The sequence below is a fragment of the Heloderma suspectum genome, chromosome 2, assembly GCF_057233095.1.
Source record: "Heloderma suspectum isolate Gila_16-S chromosome 2, 16-S_ref, whole genome shotgun sequence".
NCBI lineage: Eukaryota > Metazoa > Chordata > Lepidosauria > Squamata > Helodermatidae > Heloderma > Heloderma suspectum.
The window spans coordinates 388,392,095-388,414,112 of record NC_139459.1 but is presented as its reverse complement, the minus strand read 5'-3'; the positions used below and the strand labels follow the sequence as shown (position 1 = coordinate 388,414,112).

Genomic DNA, 22,018 nt, shown 5'->3' with positions numbered 1-22,018 from the left:
TGAATCACATCTGCAAAAAGGTAAGTGATGTTCGTACATTTTGCAGCTTGCGTGCACATGGAAAGCCCTGAATGCAAGACGTTAAATGGATGTTTGTTTGTTACTGGCATTGGTGTATTCTGATTGCTCTGCTTGCTATGACGGTTTCATGCACTTGTTGTCATAAAGAATTATTCTCAAAGAATGCAGGAGTTTAATTCGGTACTTCCATTTCCTTGCTTCTCATTGTCATCTATGGTCATCACACATTTACTGTACAGAAATGATGTTTTTGATCAGAGGGAATTGTTTTTTTCAAAGGGGACAGTCTCCTGAACAGAGAGAGATTTGACATGGGATAGCCTAGTGCTCAGTTTTTGGTCCCAGGCCATTTAAACTTTAGATCCTGACATTCTCAGCCTGAGATTTGGGGCAGCTGCCAGTGGAGGCTGGCAGCTCTGATTTCAGTGGAGCTGTGAACCCATCCTGGGTTTCAGACAGAAACCATGTCTGGCAAAAAAGTTTGCAAATGGCCAGATGTGTGCTTCAGTTGAATTAGAGCAACTTCCCCAGTTCAATTTGTGCAAATTTCCATGGAGACTGAATCAGCCCCACTTTTGTCTATGGAGGAAAGTTTCACAAATCAAGAAATGGGTACAAAGTTTGGGAAATGTGCACACATTTCACATTCAGTTGCTGCTTGATTTGCGTGATTTTCCTGTTCCTGCAGAGTGAGCAGACATTGTGAATAGGAAATATGACGAGCGATGATACAATATTTGGAACATCCTAGCTGTCTCGTGTCTCACTCATTCACCCGTTCCTAACCGAAGCGCCTCCCCCCCACCGCGAAGCAAGCTGCGGGACTAGGTAAGTCCCTTTCATCCACCCCTACATCCAGCTAATCAGAAGACGTGAGAAAAGTCTTGCAAGATCGAGGCTGCAGTGTCTTTGCAATGATATCAAATTCTGAGCTGAAGGCAGCGGTGGGAGGCGGTGCACTAAACTATACCACAGGCATGGTCCTTTCAGCCTGTCCTAAATCTGAACCCAGGATTTCAGGAGCACAGGATATATTGTATGCACCAAGCTTTTCAGGGGAGATTTCCACTCTGTTCCCTTTGCCAGTCCTCCCAGTTGCACTTCTTGTCCTGGATAAGCCAGGATAACCAGTGATCAAAGAATGAATGGTGGTCGCCATACAACTGAAGAATCTTGGGATGGTGGAGAATTCTGCCACGGATTCCAGTGAGGCCGAATGCACTGGCATTCGGCCCCCCCAGAATCCGTGGTGGAACACCCTCCTGCCACCCCACCTGCCCCACGGAACCCCCTGGGATGGCACTTACCTGGGCCAGATGCAGCGGTTGCGGCAGCGGCTTCGGCGGTGGGTGCGGCAGCGCAGCAGCAGAGGCGGCAGGTGCGGCGGTGGGGGTGGCAGGTGCGGCAGCGGGGGCGGCAGGTGCGGCGGCGGCAGCGGGAGTAGTGGCGGAAGATGCGGCAGCAGGGGGAGAGGTGGCAGAAGGTGCAGCAGCGGTGGAAGGTGCAACGGTGGTGGCAGTGGTGTAAGGTGCGGCAGCAGGGGTGGCAGGTGTGGTGGCGGCAGGTGCGGTGGTGGGGGTGGCAGGTGTGGCGGCAGTGGGTGCAGGGTTGGCGGGGGCGGAAGCAGCAACTGGTCTCCTGGCTGGCCGCGGCTGGGCGCAGCATATGCAAATGGAGGCGGCTACAGTGGCCGTCATTTGCATTTGCTATTTTTAGCCATTCTAGCCTACGTAAATATTTACGTAGGCTAGAAGGCGAAAAATAGTGAACACAAATGGCGGCTGCTGTAGCGGCCGCCATTTGCGTACGCATTTTTTTTTACTTTGCCATGATAGGCTACGTAAATATTTATGTAGCCTATCACGGTTAAGTACAGGGACGCAAATGGCAGCGGCTACGGCCGCCGCCATTTGCGTCCCTACTGCCCAGCGGCTGGATGTCCAGCTGCCGGCGGAGCCAGCCGGTGGATCTGCACAATCCCCGTGGAGCAGAGCCGGCCAGGCAGGATTCTGGGGGGAGAGACGGAGTGCCTCCCCCCCCCACTGCGAGGCAGATCCACGAAATGGTAAGCGACTTTCATACATCCCTAGAAGAATCTCCCCCTATTAGTACTTCCAGTGAGCTCATTGGAACTGTGCATCATCTTGTTTGGGAAGAAGTAAATTATATTCAACTAACTGGTTAGTTACAAACACAGATTGCAGAGAAAAATGAAATGTAAATATAGGTTTAAGGTTAGCTCTTGCTGTTGACTCCAGGCATGCCACTGTAACGTCCTTGTTCTGGTTCATCAATCACTTGATTCTTTTGCGCATGCGACTCGTGGCAACCTAGAGTTGTCCATGGCAGAAGAGAGGTGTAGGCAGACAACCATCAGCCAGAGGAAAGCCATCCAAGCAAACAACACAGAAGCAATTTCAGAGACATGGGAAACATTAGAGCTTCCAGACTGAGCTATAAACTTCATCATTCTGCCATTGCGATGGAAGCACAATGATACGTCCATAAGTATAGCAAGTGCAGCAGAGTTCTTGTGCTCAAGGACTTCATTGTTATGCCGGTACTCAGTAGCTCATGGGTAAACATTGAGTAGCAGGTTAGTAACTCCAGCAAGGTGCAGCCCAGTGGGCTGTTCTCTGCTCACTTGAGGCGAGCCATAGTGGCCTCATTGGTGTCAAGGATGTACAGCTGGCTGGAGCTTGGAGGCTCATCTTAATTAGGGTCTCGTAATTAGGGATGTCAGAGAACTCTGCCATGGACTCCAATGAGGGCAGATTCAAAAGAATCTGGCGTCCAGAGTCTGTGGCAGAAAGGATCCCTTACCTCTGCTTCCTCGCGGAATCCTCCCCGGCCGGATCCTCCCTGCTGTCGGCTCCGGAGCACCAGCAATGAGGCCGCCATCGCCGTGCCATATCACTGGATGAGGCTGACTCCTGACTCCATTTACAGCTGCATTTCGCTTAATCTAAGAGCTTTACGGCTGCAAATGGAGTAGTGGGCACCATTTGTGTCTGGAGTCAGCCTGAACCAGCAATACAGCACAGCAATGGTGTCCATATCACTGGTGCTTCAGAGCCAGCCGGTGGCTCCACGGAGTCGCTGTGGAGCAGAGTCACCGGCGGCTGGCGAGAATTCCGAGGGAAGGGATGTATAGCCTTCCCCCCACACACGGAAGCCCCCTGGAACAAAAGATAGGGGTTCTGCCCATCCCTACTCCTGATCCCTTCATGATTTGTTTGTCGGCCGTAGGTTGCTGGCATATTGTACTTTTGCCTGCACCTCTGTTTATAAAAGTGGACAGAGATTCTTTATTGTTCATATTTCATTTCACTCCAGTTTGTGATAGGTTATGTTTCTTTAATTTTACTTGACTTCTGATATTAAAAGTAAACCTTTAAAGTGTATTTTTATAGAAAACAGCCTAATACTTTGAATAAAAAAAGCTTCATGGACATACATAATCTCCCGAAGGAGGAGTCCAGCAGCAGGGGCATGACATCCCCTGACTTGGCCACCTCTGATCTAGTCACCTTTTAATTGCCGGTCAATCACAGAACGCATGTGGACACAGAGAGGTGACATGTTCGTTGTGGAACGAGTTCCCTTGTCAAAGCCTGGATCCAGGTTTTTGTGTCATGACAGTGCTGGAAATGCTGGATCCGTGATGTTTAGGGCTCAGTTCATGGAGTCACATGTGGTCTGTGAAGGATTTGATAGTGGTTTGCAGGGAAAGGATCCCATGTCATAATCCTGCAAAATCAAGAGGATCCATTCTACTCAATCCATTTCTCACCTCTGTGTGCATTTGGCCTAATGTCAGTGTGTGTCTCTGTGTGTCATGCTCTCCCCCACTCCTGACACACACATTTTCTCTCTGGCACTCTGTGCTCTCTCAAGAGCATGTTTCTGTATGCGTCTCCCACCCCTTGCCTCTCGGGTTTCCTTTTCTCTCTCCCTCCCTCCGACATTCCATTCTCTATCTTTGTGGCCCCTTTCTCTCCTATTGTGCCCTTTCTCTCTCTTGAGCCCTGCACCACCCTTCTTTCTCTCCCATCAGCCTCTGATGCTGGTTGTTCTGCACTCTGAACTCTTCCCCCAGTTGCTGCCTGACCACCACAACTCCTGCTCCCAGGTAGGGAATTAGGGACAGTGAAAAACCTGTTCATTTCACAGATTGTCAGGCACCTTTTATTCTTCTGTTCTTCTGTCTTCTGTTCTTCTGTCTTCTGTTCGACAGAGTCTGATTTTTCTTAGTTTCCGGATTTCTGAAAATGTACATGGGCAATTGCTCCCCAGAAATGCACAAATTCCCCCCAAATATGCATTTTAACATGCTAGCCTATAGCAGAAATTCGCATTTTCAGCCAGGTGTTGTTGTTTTTTTTTATTGTTACATTTTTTTACAACAAAATTTCTGCAAAACTGTCGAAAGTTAGGAACATGGTTCCGCAAGTCTGCGGAATCCACCTGCCAGGGGAAAAGCCCATCCGCGGGTTGGGTTCATAAAATCTGAACTCAGTTCTCTTGCAGATTCCTCCAACATCCCTACTTACAAGTCTCTCTGCCAGCCTGTCATAAAAAGTTTTTAAAAAACAGCTGGGAAGGGGCAAGGATGGGAGATCATGATCATGAATCCAGGTTTGAGCAGTGGCCAGGGGTCAGGCTAGAGTCCAAACTGGACCCATTCCAGAAATGTCAGGTCTGATCAAGGTGACACATGCCTAAGTTACACCCTGTTTGGTCTGCGGTAACATCCAGAATGTGGGGGTGCCTTTGGTAGAGATGGGTGAATGAGTGAGACTTGAGACTGCTCAGATCTTCCAAATATTGTATCATTGCTTGTCACATTTCCTGTTCACAGTGTCTGCTCACTCTGCAGGAACAGGAAAATTTCCAAATCAAGCAGCAACTGAATGTGAAATGTGTGCACATTTCCCAAAATTTGTACCCATTTCCTGATTTGTGAAACTTTCCTGCATAGACTAAAGTGGGGTTGATTCAGTCTCCAGGGAAATTTGCACAAATTGAGCTGGGGAAGTTGCTCAAAATGAACATGAGCAAACATCTGGCCATTTGCAAACATTTTTGTCAGATGTGTGCTCATGATCACATTCAGAACTTCATTCTGGGGGTGCTTGCATGGTCTGCGAGCAAAAGCAATATTCTCATATATCCCTGGTCTTTGGAAAGTGTTTTTAAACTTCAGATGGTGCAGAATGCTTCAGCCGGACAACAGACAGAGGCTATTTACAGGTAACATGGAAGTAGGGATGTCAGAGAATTTCTCCACGAATCTCCAGGAGGCCGAATGCCAACGCATTCAGGCCCCCGAAATTGGTAGAGAAACTGTCTGCCCCCCTGCCCCCTCCGGGATGTGACTTACCTTAAGTGAATGTCCCTGGCGGCGGCGGCTCCCAGCGGCAGTGCGGCGGCGGTGTGGCGGTACGGCGGTGGTGGTGCAGTGGCGGCGGCGGCCAGTCTTCCAACTGTCCGCCACTGCCACCATTTCCAAGTAAAAACAACAACAACAACAACAAATGTGATAGGCTACGTAAAGATTTACATAGCCTATCACGGCTAGATTTTAAAAAAACACCGTGATAGGCTACGTGAAGGTTTACGTATCCTGTCACAGCTGACTTTGAAAAAAAAAAAAAAGCGCATACACAAATGGCGGCGCCCATGGGTGCCGCAATTTGCATTCCTTATTTTGGCATGGGTAGTCTACGTAAATATTTACATAGACTACGGCGAAAATAAGGACAACGCTATTTGCGTTTCCCTTATTTTCGATGTAGTCTACATAAATATTTACATAGACTACCTGTGACAAAATAAGGAACGCAAATGGCGGCGTCCATGGGCACTGCCATTTGCGTACGCATTTTTTTTTTCAAAGTCAGCCGTGATAGGCTAAGTAAACATTTACATAGCCTATCACGTCTGACTCCAGGCCAGGGATGCAAATGGCGGCGGCTACAGCCGCCACCATATGAGTCCCGGCAGGAGAAGAACTTTCACAGCCGGAGAGGTGGGGCGCTCCCCCCTGGCCAGAATTTTGGTGGGGAGGGATGGGGCACCTTGCCCACAGCCAGAATTTCGGCGGGGAGGGATGGGGCGCCTCCCCCCCCACACAGAATTTTGGGATCAAGCTTCGGGATCCTGAGCAAGCTTCAGGATCAGGTAAGTGACTTTCGTCCGTCCCTACATGGAAGTGGAACTCTCAATTACAGCAGCTTCACTGTTGGCTACTGGTCTATTTCCAGACACGATTTATGGTGCTGGTTATTACTTAGAGTGTCATGCATGACTTGGAATCAGGCTATTTGAACTATGAATGAATAGCATTTCCTGCGTTAATCCTTAGACTATAGCAGCACAAAACCAAGTCACGGAACTTACTAGAAGTGACATAAGACCATCTGCTATCCTGTGCAGATCCTCTCCTCTGTGCCCAATCTGTCCAGCATTCAGCTAGACATGCAATTTCAGGCATCTAGCCAGGGAGTGGAACAGGACAGTGATGCTGTGCAGTACATAGGAAGCCTTGTAAACAGGATTCCATGGTCTCCTCTACTCCCCATCCCTACAACCTCCCCCTTTCACCCTCTCTGTACTCCATTTGTGACCATGGAGAAGCAGAAGGCATCAAGAGAACCACACCGACTATGAGGTGGTGAGGGAGGGAGCGGTGACCACGGTATCTGGGCCGTGGCTCTGAACTCCGTCCCCAGAAACAGAGAAATTCAATGGTCCTCTGGACACTGTCTAGTAGTCTTAGGATTGCTCTCACTTTATTAATGCTTTTATACACATCATGAGAGAAGGCTATAAGAATGTTTAACTACAAGGACCCTCTAAAGCTAGGTGTGAGTGGAAGGAAGTGAAAGCATATGATATGGTTCCTTGCTTTCTTGTTGCAGAGGCAGAAGAGGGAGAAGGAATAGGAAGGGCTGGGGCTGGGAAAAGGAACTGATCAAGCTACAGGACAGCAAGGGGGTGAACAAAACAAGCATAAGTTGATTGAACACACTCTCTATCACCACCTGGTGCCTAGAAGCATGTGGGGTTGTTCTTACTATCCAGCACAAAGCAGGTGGTATGGAAGTGCGGTCTGGCATGGGGGAGGGGAGATCTTTGGGTTGGCTTTGCTTAAATACATCTCAGGCCCACGTGTCCCACTTTCAAACAACTCTTACACATTAGGACATCTCTCCTCCTGATGACAAGGAGTCACAAAAATGAAACACTCCTAGAGCTGTGGTGTTAATTTGGGGTCGACCCAAATTCAGTTTGGGCTGCACACTACAGTTCCTGATTCATCTCTCTGTCTCTGTCTCTCTCTCCCGGCAGTTATTGGCAGGGAGGCATATGATTCACAGCATCTTATTTCAAAGTGAAGCATTGGACAAGACACTCATTGCCAGTTATTCAGTAGGGCCCAAGGCAGTGTCTTGAGTCAAAAAGAAATGTTGGGCCACATTGGATGTCTTGGATGTCTGGGATGTATTGTTGAGGACACTGTCCTGGTTGCATCAGTGGATGTCATGTGGTTGATTTCATATGGCCCAAACCTTAGGTTGGTGTGCATGCTCCTCCCTCTTGATCTTTCAGTGTATGTTGGGAAGTTATATGACTTAATATGTTGCAGAGTGTTACACAAAGCCAGTGCTCAACAAACTAGTATCTCCTCCAAACTTGCACCAAATATTCTTCCACAACTTTGCTTCTATGGATCAGAAACCCTAGTTTGTTTTGAACATGATATACTCCTTTGTATTCAGATCAGGTCTCAGTACAATAATGTAGCACTTGGGAAGAAAGATGCAGCCCAACAAACCAGCACTGGAGGCCAAGATGGAGAAGAGCTGCACGGCCACCATGTATTTCCCCTTGGTGCTCAGGTAGGAGGGCACAAAGGACAGCCAAACAATGCAGAAGACCAGCATGCTGAAGGTGATCAGTTTGGCTTCATTGAAGGCCCCAGGCAGCTTCCTGGCTAGGAAAGCCACTGTGAAGCAGATGGCAGCCAGGAAGCCCATGTAGCCAAGGACAGTATAAAAGAAGATGACAGATCCCTCATTGCATTGCAGGATGATCTGTCCAGGCTGAGAGCGCATGTCAGAGTCAGGGAAGGGTGGAGAGATCCCCAGCCAGATGGTGCAGATGACAACTTGGACACTGGAACAAGAAGTTACTATGGAGTTTGCAAGACTCTTCCCCAGCCATCTCTTCACTTGGTTTCCTGGTTTTGTGGCCAGGAAAGCCAACACCACTGTGATGGTTTTGGCCAACACCGAAGAAGCGGCAACTGAGAAGATGATGCTGAAGGCTGTTTGTCGGAGAAGGCAAGTCACTTTCCTTGGCTGCCCCATGAACAGGAAGGAGGACAAGAAGGAAAGCATGATGAAGATGAGGAGAATGTAGGAGAGGTCTCGGTTGTTGGCCTTGATTATTGGAGTTTCTTGGTATGTAATGAAGATTCCTAATACGAACCCCGTGGATAAGGACAAGAATAGAGCAAAGGAAATCAGGACAATCCCCAAAGGTTCTTCGTAGGTGAGGAAGGTTATCTCCTTGGGGACACATTGATCTTGGTCCTTGTTTGGATGCTGATCTTCTGGACACTTGATGCAATGGTCGGCATCTAGGGATGTCAGAGAATTCCACCACGGAATGTCAGTGCATTCGGCCCCCCAAAATCCGTGGCGGAACGAAGCCCTCCACCCCCCAACCCCACAAAAGGCATGCGAAATGGAGCACTTACCTGGTGCCGTCCGTGCTGCTTTGTGAATGGCGGCTACGTCTGCTGTTTGCATCCCTGCAGAGGCCGTGATAAGTTACGTAAGTATTTACGTAGACTATCACACCACAAAAACAGGAACACGAATGGCGGCTGCCGTAACCGCCGCCATTTGCATCCACAGGATCCGCACGCCTGCGAATGCACCCAGCCAGCAGCTCCGCGGAGTTGCCTCAGAGCGGACCTGGATGGGTTAGGATTTCGGGGGGAGTTGTGGAGCACCTCCCCCCCACTGTGAATCACCACTTTGAAAAGGTAAGTGACTTTCGTACATCCCTATCGGCATCTGAGAAGACGGAGAGTGAGTTCAGCAGGATTCACATCAACTGTATTGCCAGAAAAAAATGTGCAGTTGGGCACGGAGAGAGAGAAACGTTCCCTCACAGAGGACCTGTTTTGTGACCAGATGTTTCTGTCTATGGCCTCATCACCAAGCAAGGACCTTAGTAAAGCAGGGCCAGGAAAGCTGTCTCTGTGGGGCATTACAGAGTGGTTGTCAGTCATGGAAGAAGAGAGAAGAGTGGGCTAGATGGATTGATGGGCTGACTTGGAATAAGCACAGCCTCCTAACTGGTTTGAATATGGAAAAGTGAGGATATTTATCCCAAAATTGTTCAAGGTAAGAGAGTGTCTGTGAGGTTATCCTGGTTTTATCTTCATAAAGATAAAAGGAAACTTCCGTAAAGCTTTCTTATTTTTAATCAAGTTTTACTAAAGAGGTTTAAAAAACAGAAGACTGAATCAACTTTGGGCAGGGGAGTGCTCTGATCACCAGAAAGTGGGGGTTGAACCATTTTCATGTCCCCTTTTGTGCCAGGGACCCCCTGCTTGCCTGCCACAGGATCGCAGCATGGTGCAGACAATTCCTTGCATACCATGGAGAAAGACCCACCACGTCTGTACATACTGCCCTGTCCCAATCATGGAAAAAGCAGTGCAGTTCTTTGTAGTGGACATGATTTGTACCAGGAACAGTGTGCATTAAGCATTCCCCCTGCTTTGCATCCCAGAGATTCACTCCCATGGTCTTTTCTTTCCACTCACTTTATGGGATTAATGGTGGATATAAAAACAACAACAACCTAAAGTCGAGTGGGAGTCAGAGTTCAAAAATGTCTTTAGCATCTGTTCCAAAGATGTATGAATATTTAATGGGTTAATTAAAATGCTTTTGAGCCTGCACATCAGAACAATGATAACAAAGATGTACGGACCAGAAGAATAAAACATTGTAGAAGAAGTGCAGAAATAAGCCCGAACCCGCCTCGATAAGGCCTAACCCTAACAAAATATAAAACAATAAGCCCTAACCTTAATAAAAAATAAACATAGCATTCAGTTGAATGGAACAAGCCTTCATTAAAATCATGCTGTTTACAGGAATGGCATCATGAGGTATTTTAGGCTGAGCAGTAGTGAATGGCCCATGTACATAAGGAATTCCCATGATGCGTTACACTAGGAGCCACAGTCGTTCATGAAGCCTTCTTCTCTTACATACTCATGGAATGTTTTGCTCAAGGGGTTTAAAGAAAAGAAGAGAGAATTAAAATAGGGCTGTGGAGACTATTTGGCATATTCAAATAGTTGTGCTATTATGCAAAGGAACTCCCATCTGATCTTGCCTACCTTCCTGAATGGAGATGGTTCCTTCCGCACATGGAGCGCAAGCATAGCAGCATGGTGGCTCTCCTTCTTGGACCTCCTTGTAGTATCCACGGCGACAGCTCTCAGTGCATCTGGAATGAGGCATGGTCTAGCAACAAAGAGAAGGAGCATCCAGGAAAACAGTGTGATGAATATTTGTGCCTATGGAAATGAGTCCTCCAATTTAGACAGGACCCAACTAGGTTTCTAGCGCTTGTGACCCTAAGTGATTTAGAAGTGATCCCAGGTCCTTGTTTCAGGGTAGCACTATTTATGCATCACAACATGGCACGGACGTTTTTGGTCTGTTTCAAAATGTTTACGCCACCTATACTATACATGTACTCAAGCCAATATAAAAACTGGAGGGGAAAAGGTACAACAATGAAATAAACTAAAAGACAATCCCAGAATAACAGAAATTACAAGCAACAGCAATAAAAGGACAACCTTCAAGACATGTGCATGCAATAATGGTGAAAGATGGGGGAGGGAGATGAGCTTTTTGCAGGAGGATAGGCACCACCATTGGAAAGGCCCTTTCCTCTTCTGTGTTTTGATCTTCAGTGGCAGGGCAGAAGGCAAAGGAAGGATCAGAGGCCTCATGGCACAGCTGGAGATGGAAAGGCATTTTGAGGACCGGGGTACCTGATGGATTTATATCCCCCAAATAAGGTCAGTACCTTGGATAACTGTTGTATAGTTCTGGATGGTTCTGACTAAAACTCAGAAGGGATCCACAGCCCCGCCGTAATCAGAGCCATCAGTCTCCACTGTACCAACTAGGGATGGCAGAGATTTCCGCCACGGATCTTGGTGAGGCCAAATGGTATTGCATTCGGCCCCCTGAAATCTGTGAAGGAACGGCCTGCCACCCCCCCTCCACCCCCAGATCCCCTTTTTTTACAAGACGTGATAGGCTATGTAAGTCTTTATGTAGCCTATCACAGCTGACTACAGGGACGCAAACGTCCCTGCTAGCAAGCGGCCAGATTTCCGGCTGCTGGAGGAGGCAGCCGGTGGCTCCGTGGATCCCCGCGGAGCAGAGTTGGCTGGCCAGGATTCTGGGGGGAGGGACGGAGTGCCTCCCCCTCCAGCGGAACCCAGCAGAACCAAGTAAGGGGAGTATCGTACATCCCTAGTACCAACACACAGAATACATCGAATTGAATGAATAAAAGCACTAAACAAAAACCAAAAATTCAACACAAAAGGATCACAACATGAAAATCCAATTCAAATAGGGATGGCGGAGAATTTCTCCACGAATCTCCAGGAGGCCGAATGCCAACGCATTTGGCCCCCTGAAAATGGTGGGGAAATTCTCCGCCGGCCCCCCGCCACCCCCAGGATGGGACTTACTTTGTGCGAATGTCCCTCTCAGCGACAGGTCCTGGCGGCAGTTTGGCTGCGGTTCAGCGGGGGCGGGGGCGGCAGCCGGTCTTCTGACCGGCTGCCGCCACCGCCATTGCAAAATAAAAAAGTAAAGATAAAAAACACACACACACACACCCATGATAGGCTACGGAACGATTTACGTAGCCTATCACGGCTAGATTTCCAAAGTCAGCCATGAATTTAGGGATGGACGAAAGTCCCTTACCTGTTCTCGAAACTTGCTTCGCGGTGGGGGGGAGGCGCTTCGGTTCTCCCCCCGAAGTTCAGGCGAGGGGGGGAGGTGCCCCGCCTCGCCCAGCCGAAATTCAGGCTGGGGGGGAGGCGCCCCATCCCTCACCGGCAAAATTCAGGCCGGGTAGAAGCGCCCTGTCTACCTGGCCGCAAAAAAAAAGTAAAACACACACACACACACCCATGATAGGCTACATAACGATTTACATAGCCTATCACGGCTAGATTTCCAAAGTCAGCCATGATAGGCTATGTAAATCGTCACGTACCCTATCACAGGTGACTTTGAAAAAAAACCAAAAAAAAAGCGCGTACGCAAATGGCAGCGGCTGACTTTAGAAATCTAGCCATGATAGGCTATGTAAATCGTCACGCAGCCTATCACGGGGGTGTGTTGTTTTTTTTACTTTACTTTTTTTTTCGCGGCCGGGGAGACGGGGCGCTCCTCCCCGGCCTGAATTTCGGCCGGGCGGGGCAGGGCGCCTCCCCCCCCTCGCCTGAACTTCGGGGGGAGAACTGAAGCGCCTCCCCCCCACCACGAAGCAAGCTGTGGGACCAGGTAAGTCCCTTTCGTCCATCCCAACATTCAAATAATAGAAAGGCCTCTTGAAACAGAAAGGACTTCCAGCTTGAGACTCATGGCAGACCAACATCTCCAGGGATGTTGCCACACCACAAAAGGTCTTCCTGCCAATTGTCACCAGCCAAATCTCAGCTGGCCTTGCCACTTGGAGGAGGCCTCATCAGATGCTCTAAGACAACATCTCCAAGAGTCATGTGGAAGAGCGCATTTTTACTAGGGCTCTTAGCCACGTCAGTCTGAAGCCTGAATCCCTAGCGTGTCTGTGTGCTGCGGTGCAAAGCGGTGCAATTCTGGAGCAGGTCAGGATCAGGCCAAAGAACTCCAATATGGGTTGGATCACTCTGAAGAGCATTGGGGTTGCTTCAGTCCGATGCGGACAGCAACCCCACCCCACTGTGTGAGCCCCTCACTCCTTACCTGGTCTCCAGGGAATCACATGCAGCCATCACTCTCTTAGATGGAGTTGCCATTTCCTTTCAAAATGATGACTCTTCTTCTTCCAGTAAGACAAAATGCCATTTTAAAAAATAAATGCAAGGTGACCCCCTTATTTATTTAATTATTTATGTATTTATTTCATTTCTATACTGCCCAATAGCCGAAGCTCTCTGGGCGGTTCACAAAAATTGCAGAGGCCAATGGGTGCAGGCACTCCCGACAGATCCAGGGAAGGAGTGGGGGTTCTGTGGTGGTGGCATTGACAGTGGGGGGTCACTTTTGGTGCGGGTTTCCCCCCTTCTGCTTCGGGTCTCTAGATGTTGCTTCAGAACTCGAGAAGTGGGTCAACCCTGCTTCAGGGGCGGTTGAGGCGAGTTCAGACTGATTGGGTTAGGTGGGCTGTGCATGGCCCTAATTTTTGCTACCCTGATCTTAGAGGGCTTCAAATAGATCAGCACCTTAATCTGCACCCTGAAGCTGAGTGTTAGGCAAGGAATCTCTTTTAAAACAGGTGTGGTGCTGTCTCTCCGCCCTGCCCCAGTTGTCAACTGAGGGGTCACAAGATCTCTCTCCACTGCCTTCAGAGGAAGGCCCACCTGGCACCTCCAAGCCTCCTTTCTGACCTTTGTACTTCTCGAGTTTAGAGGAATGTCCGTCTTCCTGTGTTATTGCTCCCAATTTGCTCCATCTGAATAGGATGATGGCGTTCTGCAAATGGTTGGGGGTGGGAGGCCAGGGACCAGCAATAAATCCAAGCCAGATTATCTGCTATATAAATGGGATAGGGGAGATAGTAGGGATGTAAGAAAGTCACTTACCTTTTCACAGCTTGGATTCGTGGGGGGGGGAGGTGCTCCATCCCTCCCCCCAGAATCCTCCGTGGGCCGGATCCGCTCCACGGCGGCTCTGCAGAGCTGCTGGCCAGGGCTGTCGGCAGCCAGAGTTCCGGCCGCGGATGGGCTGCTGCGGATGCAAATGGGGGCCGCCATAGCGAAGCTGCTGTGATAGGCTACGTAAGTATTTCCGTAACCTATCATGGCAAGCCAAAAAAAAAAAGTGTATGCAAATGTCTGTGTATAGCAAATGGCTATGGCGGCTGCCATTTGCGTTCCCTATTTTTCGCTGTTTTAGCTTACATAAATATTTACGTAGGCTATTACGGAAAAGAAAAGGGGAATGCAAATGGCGTAGTGGGTGCCATTTGTGTTTCTTTTTTCCCCTGCCATTTTAGCCTACGTAAATATTTACGTCAGCTATTACGGTGAAAAAAAAAAGAAACGCAAATAGTGCCCACTATGCTGCTTGCGTTCCCTTTTTTTTTCGCCGTGACAGCCTACGTAAATATTTACGTAGGTTAAAACGGCAAATACTTACATAGCCTATCATGGCAGCCTGGAAGGACGCAAATGGCGGCCACTACAACGTCCGCCATTTGCCGCCACAGCAGCCAGCCGAAAGACCAGCCACCACCACCGGAGCCACCACCGCCGCCTCTGCCTCCGTCCCAGGTAACCTTTGTCTCAGGGGGATTCCGTGGGGTGGAGGGGAGTGGGAGGCCATTCCACCATGGGTTTCATCACCTCTTTAACTTAATCTTATTCTACCCACAGTGGGGCCATAATTCAGCAGTAGAGCACCTGATTTACAGGCACAAGGTCCCAGGTTCAGTCCCTGGCATCTCCTGGTTGGGAGGCAATACCTCTTGCCTGAAACCTCATGACTGGGCAGGAGGATGGTGATGTGAAAGTGGAGGAATTAACATCTGTCCATTTGTCATGGGCAGATCACTTCCTGTTGACGTTTAGACTCCTGGGAGCCTTTTCCCTCTGCAAGGGTGGGGGACCTGTTAAAATGGTCCACCCCCAGAGGCTAATGGAGTCCAATGGATTCCAGAGGGCTCTGGGGGGTTTCCTGCTGGTATGGCTGGTGCTCCTGTTGAAGCCCAGGTCGCTCTGTGGAATGCAGAGATGACTCAGGCGGTTGACACGATCATGCCCAAGTGCCCTCTCCATCTGAGCAGAGCCCGGCCAGCTCCTTGGTATTAGGGATGGCAGAAAATTCAGAGAATTCAGCCACGTATCTCAGTGAGGCCGAATGCCAGTGCATGTGGCCCCCTGAAATCCATCATGGAATGAATCCCCCCCACCTCACCACCCCACGAAAGGTACGCGAAACAGAGAACCTACTTGGTGCCGTTCACGCTGCTTTGTGAATAGCGGCCAGGGCTGCGGCTGAGATTCGCTTCACCATTTTCCCTGTGATAGGCTACGTAAATACTTACATAGCCTATCTCGGTTAACGCCGGGAACACATATGCATCCCTGTGGATCCCATGATAGTCTATGTAAATATTTACGTATCCCATCATGGTGAGAAAAAGGGATGCAAATGGCGGCTGCTACAGCAACCGCCATTTGCGTCCCTGCGCAGCCCAGGATTTCGGCCTGGATTTCGCTGTGGGCAGCCCCGCCTGGTGGCTCCGCAAATTCGTTGCGGAGTGGAGCCGGCCGGCAAGGATATTGAGGGGAGGGACGAAGCGCCTCCCCCCCACCACAGATGTCATGAAATGAAACTGGTAAGTTGTTTCCTACATCCCTACTTGGTATACAACTGAGCTGAGGGCAGAGAAGCAAGTGGGGAGACAGCTAGAATGCAGGTGGAGGAAAACTCATGCTGACTCTGACCGAACACAGGTAAGAGCCCACTAGCAAGCTATTTGTGTTCCCCTTTCTTTTTGCCGTAATAATTGACGTAAATATTGCCGTAGACTAAGATGGCAAAAATAAGGAACGCAAATGGCGGCGGCTATGGATGGCCAGCTGCGGGCGGCCAGAGCCGTCTGGTGGCTCTGCCGCTTGGCCGCAGAGCAGAGCCAGCCAGGCAGGATTTCGGGGGGAAGGGACGGAGTCCCTCCCCCCCTGTCGAGGATTCCGGGGGGTGGGATGGAGCGCCTCCCCCCCCCAAGCAGAAACACAATGGAATGGAAGGTAAGTGTTCCATCCATCCCTAGCCAAGTCTGATCAACCACTTGTGTGCTTGACCCGTGCCCTTCATGGCTTATTAAATCAAACAAGGAGGGGATGTCCAGCTGGCTCCAGGAGTTTGTAAATTCCTCCTTGAGAGAGGGAGTGGTGCTGGCCACTTTAAAAGAGGTGGTAATCAGACCACTCCTAAAAACGCTGAACCTGGTGGATGTTAACAATTATAGTCCAGTGGCCAACATCCCCTTAGTGGGCAAGGTGCTCGAGCGGGGGGTTGCAGGACAGCCCCATTAGGGTTGGCGGAGAATTTCTCCCCGAAACTTTGGGGGACCGAGCGCCAACGTGTTCGGCCCCCTGAACAAGTTTCGGGGAGAAATCCTCTGCACCCCCAGCACCCCGCACCCCCCCCGGGGTGGGACTTACCTTCGCCGAATGTCCCTCCCGGCGGCGGGTCCGGCCGGCGGTTCGGCGGGTGTTGGAGCGGGGCGGGAGCGGCAGCCGGTCTTTCGACCGGCTGCCGCCGCCACCATTGCAATAAAAGAAAAAAAAAAAACACGTCCCCTGATAGGCTACGTGACGATTCACGTAGCCTATCATGGCTAGATTTGCAAAGTCAGCCGTGACAGGCTACGTCAATTGTCACGTAGCCTATCAGGGGGCGTGTTTGTTTGTTTTTAACTTTCGCGTTCGCGGCCAGGCGAGGCGGGAAGCCTCCCCCCCGGCCTGAATTTCGGCCAGGCCGAGGCTGGAAGCCTCCCCCCCCGGCCTGAATTTCGGCCGGGCGAGGCGGGAAGCCTCCCCCCCCAGCCTGAACTTCGCGGGGGGAGCAGCGAAGCACCTCCCCCCCACCGCGAACAAGCTTCGAGAAAAGGTAAGTGACTTTCGTCCACCCCTAAGCTCCTGGCTCTGTTGAATGAAACAGATTATCTAAATCCGGGCTTCAGGCCTGGTTTTGGAATGGAAACTGCCTTGGTCACCCAGTTGGATGACCTCTGCTTTGAGAGGGACGGGGGAGTGAGATACCATCTCAGCAGCGTTCGATGCCATTGACTATGATATCCTTCTGCACACATTGTCTGGGCTGGGCATTGGAGGCACTGCACTGCAGTGGTTCTGCTCCTACATGGATGGCTGACTCCAGAAGGTGGTGCTGGGGGATTACTGCTCTGCGCCATGGCAATCGTGCCATGGGGTTCCACAGGGCTCTATTTTATCCCCTATGCTGTTTAACATCTGCATGAAACCGCTGGGGGAGTTTATCCAGAGGTGTGGGCTGAGGCGCCATCAATATGCGGATGACACCCAGCTCTACGTCACTTTCTCATCAAACCCAGCTGAGGCAGTGGCTGTTCTGAATAAGGACCTGGGCACAGTAATGGACTGGATGAGGGCCAATAAACTGAAACTCAATCCAGACAAGATGGAGGTGCTGCTGGTGGGTGATTCATCTGCCCGGCTAGGTGATATTCAACCTGTTCTGGAGAGAGTTGCACTCCCCCCAAAGGATCACGTTCATAGTTTGGGGTGCTCTTGGATCCAGAACTGTCACTTGAGGCACAGGTGAAGTCAGTGGCACAGACAGAGCACTTTTTCTCAGCTGTGGCTAGTAACCCAACTATGCCCTTATCTAGACAGAGAGAGCCTAGCTACAGTTATCCATGCTCTGGTAACCCCTCGCCTGGATTACTGCAATGCGTTATACATGGGGCCGCCTTTGAAAGTTGTCCAGAAACTTCAGCTGGTGCAAAATGGGGCAGCAAGATTGTTAACAGGGACTGGCCTTTGAGCTCATATTACGCCAGTACTTTACCAGCTGCACTGGCTGCCAATCCATTTCTGGCCCCAATTCAAAGCGCTGGTAGTAACATTTAAAGCCCTTAAGGGTTTGGGTCCAGGTTATCTGAAGGATCGCCTCCTCCCATGTGTTCCTGCCCAGACCCTGAGATCATCCTCAAAGGCCTTTCTCCATGCGCCCCAGCCAAGGAAGTCAGGCCGGTGCCTGGCGCGAAGGGAGCCCTTTCTGTGGTGGCTCCCCAGCTGTGGAATGAGCTCCCTAGGGAGGTTCGCCTGGCACCTACGTTGTACTCATTCTGGCGCCAGGTGAAGGCCTTTTTATTCTCCCAGTATTTCAACGTTTTAGCTTCCTAGTCTTTTAGCTTCAGTGTTTTAAATCCGTATTGTAAAATCTCTGCATTGCTGAAAGGTTTCATTCTGGTTGTAGTGTTCTGTTGTGGTTTCAAGCTTTCATATTTTGCATTGTTTCATGCTACGCTTTGTAGTTTTAATTTTTGGGAACCACCCAGAGAGCTTTGGCTATTGCGCAGTATAAAAATGGAATAAATAAATAAATCAAAGGCTTCTAGCACTGGCATACGTAGTGAGCTGGTTTGTGAGCATAAAATCTGAACTCCACAGAGCTGAGGGTGAGTTGTCCTGAGTATCACAGTAGAGTTGGACGACTCTCCCAACTCCATCCCCAGGCCAATTAGATTCCCAGGCCAAATGTTTTGAGCACCTGTTGGGTAAGGGAGAAACCCCCCTACTCTTGTGAGTGTGTCAGCCGTTTGGTGTGAGAGAGGAGGGGAGAGGCATTGCTCATAGGTAGGAGGCATCTAACAGAGACACTTGTAAGATCCCGCTTGCTGGCTCCTTTGGTCGTGCTCTAAGGAGAAATAGGCAAGCATCCAGCCTAGAGAAAATTGTGCTCCTGGGACCCTAATAGACATTCACGGTGCAAACTGCTTTGTCACCTGAAGGGAGGTGTGGATCTTTGTTGTATATATTTATTCTACATCCATTTTCTATCCAGAAACTGCCATCTTTTGCACAATTGGCATATTTCAGCTTGATAACCAAAAGACTTGATGACAGGATCAGGACCCCAGATCAATACAGCATAGAAACACCCATCCATGGACCTTAAGGTCATCCTCAGCAGTCCTTCTCTGTGAGCCCCTGCCAAAGGAAGTGAGGCAGGTGACTACTAGGAGGACGGCTTTTTCTGCTTTGGCACCCCTGCTGTGGAATGAGCTCCCTAGAGAGGTTCGCCTGGCACCTGCATTGTGTAACCTGGTGCCAGGTGAAGACCTTTTTATTTTCCCAGGCATTTTAGCATTTTAGCTTTCTAGACTTTTAGCTTTGCTGTTTTAAACCTGTCTTTTAAATTCCTGCATTGTTGCTAGGTTTTATTGCGGTTGTATTGCTATATTGTGGTTTGGATGTTCTATATATTTAAATTTGTTTTATTGCGGGCAGTTTGGTTTTAATTTTTGTGAACCACACAGAGAGCTTTGGCTATTGGTCCGTATAGAAATAAAATAAATAAATAAATAAATAAATAAATAAATGTTTTGAAGCTGGGGGTGGGGGTGGGACACGCAAGACAGGATGGATATTCTTAGAGCTTAAGAGATAAGGGCAATAATAGGTCACAAATCCCTTCCCCTACCTCATTAAAATGGCTGGGCCAGGCAATGGCTTTCTGCTTAATGGTGAGTTTCAGTTCTGGAGATGCCTGTCTCTTCACACTTCCAATAATCACTCTAGCACGAGACTCATTGGGAAACATCACCCAATTCACGATATCAAAGTCAGCTGCCAGTTCCCCAGTCTTATCCAGATACAGTCCGCCCATGGAAGCATTAGAAAACTGGATGTCTCGTAAGGAAGTGTGAAGCTAGAATGACAGAGAAAACAGCCTGGATTTAGAAATCATGAAAATGTAGTCCATATCTTAGGCCTCATCACTTTGAGCTTTGATCGTCCATGTTCAATGCACATCCCATGAGGGCTCACAATGCCATTCTTTGGCTGTTCACAGTCACAACTAGAGTTGTCAGAATGATCCACAATCAATTCAAAAGTGATCACATTTAAGAGAGGGCTTTTCCCAAGTTGCACAGATTAGGAAAACCTGCAGGACTTTTTGTGGGTGTTTTACGGGGGGGGGGGAGGTGCAAGGGCACATTAGTAAAAAGTGCACTTTGGCACATGACCAAAATCCTCATACACAAAAGTGCATCCCATCAATGAACAGAGGGCAGAAGAAAATATGCCTGATCATTTGCAGAGATTTTAAAACAAAACCTGCCCATTTCTACTCATAATGAAGATACCAGGCATGTTCAGACATCATGCTAAGCCGTAATGGTTAAGGAATCTTAGTTCACCTTGGTGGCTAAGCGGGTCATGTGGGGCAGAAAACCACATTCCCCATGCTTAGTAAGCCACCCCAACTAACCACCCCTCTGCAAAAGTGTTAAGGGTCCTGAGGTGACTTATCGTGTCATGTGGCGGGCTCCCCAGGGTTTCAAAAGGTTCCAGAGGACTTCCAGGCCATGACCATAGAGTCTACTGGATAGAGTCTCTTCCACTCTGGGAATGCTCTAACTACCATGGGCTTTCTCTATCGCCAACTGCTATTTTGGACCCTGGAGCGGCCACTAGGAGTGACTGCCAGGAGCTGCTTCATGCCACAGAAGATGGGATGCTCACAAAACACATCAAGATGATAGCCAGATAACAACGGAGAGAGGATGGTTACCAAAATGAAAACAAAATTGGTGGACAATGTCATATACCGTCTGGGATGCCACAGGTCAAGAGATCAAAGAATGATCACTGAATCTTAATTTCTGAAACCACCCTTTCAGGTAGCAGGGGAACTGGAGTTCATTGCCTCCAACAACAGTGTAGAAGGCTCAGAAGGATATGAGGTTTGATGGTGAAATCATAGAATCATAGAATAGTAGGAATGGAAGGGAGCTATAAGATAATTGTGTCCAACCCCCTGCTCAATACAGGAATCCAAGTCACACAATCCCAGAGAGGTGGCTGTACAGCCTCGTCTTCAATGCTTCCAGTTTGGGAGAGACCACCACCTCCCTAAGTCTTTGGTTCCATTGTCATATTGCTCTAACTGTCAGGACGTTTCTCCTGATGTTCAGCTGGAATCTGGCTTCGTGTTAGTTGAGCCCATGATTCTGTGTCCTGCATTCTGGGATGACTGAGAAGAGATCCTGGCCTTCCTCTCTGTGATAACCTTTCAAGTACTTGAACAGCACTGTTGTATCTCCCCTCAGTCTTCTCTTCCCCAGGCTAAAGATGCCCAGTTCTTTCAGCCTCTCCTGTTAGGGCTTTGTTTCCAATCCCCCAATGATCTTTCCTGCCCTCCTCTGAACCCTCTCCAGTTTGTCTGCATCCTTCTTAAAGTGTGGTGCCCAGAACTGGACACAGTACTCCAGATGAGGCCTAACCAGTGCTGAGTAGAGGGCAACTTGTGCTTCATGTGATTTGGAAGTCTCAGATTCAGCTTGTGATCGACAACAATTCCCAGATCCTTCTTGCTTGTTGTCCTTTGGAGCCAAGTATTCCCCACCTTGTAACTGTGCATTTGGGTTCTTTTTCCTTGGTGCAGAACTTGGCATTCATCCCTACTAAATGTCATTCTGTTGTTTTCTGCCCAGAGCTCCAGCCTCTCAAGATCACTTTGAATTCTGTAACTTCTTCCATGGTATTAGCTAGGGGTGGACGAAAGTCACTTACCTGTCCTCGAAGGACGTTCGCGGTGGGGGGGAGGTGCTTCGCTGGTCCCCCCGTGAAGTTCAGGCCGGGGGGGGGAGGCTTCCCACCTCGCCCTGGCCGAAATACAGGCCGGGGAGGAGGCTTCCCGCCTCGCCTGGCCGCGAACGCGGAAGTTTAAAAAAAAAACAAAAACGCCCCCTGATAGGCCCCCTGACTACAGCGACCAAATAAGGAACGGGAATGGCGGCTTCCTATGGGGGCCGCCATTATCCGTACACACTTTTTTTTTTTTTAAAGTCACCCGTGATAGGCTATGTGACGATTGACGTAGCCTATCACGGCTGACTTTGCAAATCTAGCCGTGATAGGCTACGTGAATCGTCACGTAGCCTA

At 49.3% G+C, this 22,018-nt stretch overlaps 1 protein-coding gene across 1 annotated transcript; it reads right to left on the bottom strand.

Annotated features, from left to right (window-relative positions):
- Positions 1-6,791: 6,791 nt before the first annotated feature.
- Positions 6,792-21,776, bottom strand: LOC146356433 (vomeronasal type-2 receptor 26-like). Its single transcript, XM_084832629.1, has 5 exons — positions 21,647-21,776; positions 19,551-19,778; positions 10,454-10,580; positions 8,789-8,842; positions 6,792-8,668 (listed from the first exon to the last, which is right to left on the bottom strand). The coding sequence occupies exons 2-5, from the start codon at positions 19,734-19,736 to the stop codon at positions 7,767-7,769; spliced, it is 1,269 nt and encodes a 422-aa protein (XP_084688755.1). The 5' UTR covers positions 19,737-19,778; positions 21,647-21,776; the 3' UTR covers positions 6,792-7,766.
- Positions 21,777-22,018: the final 242 nt, after the last annotated feature.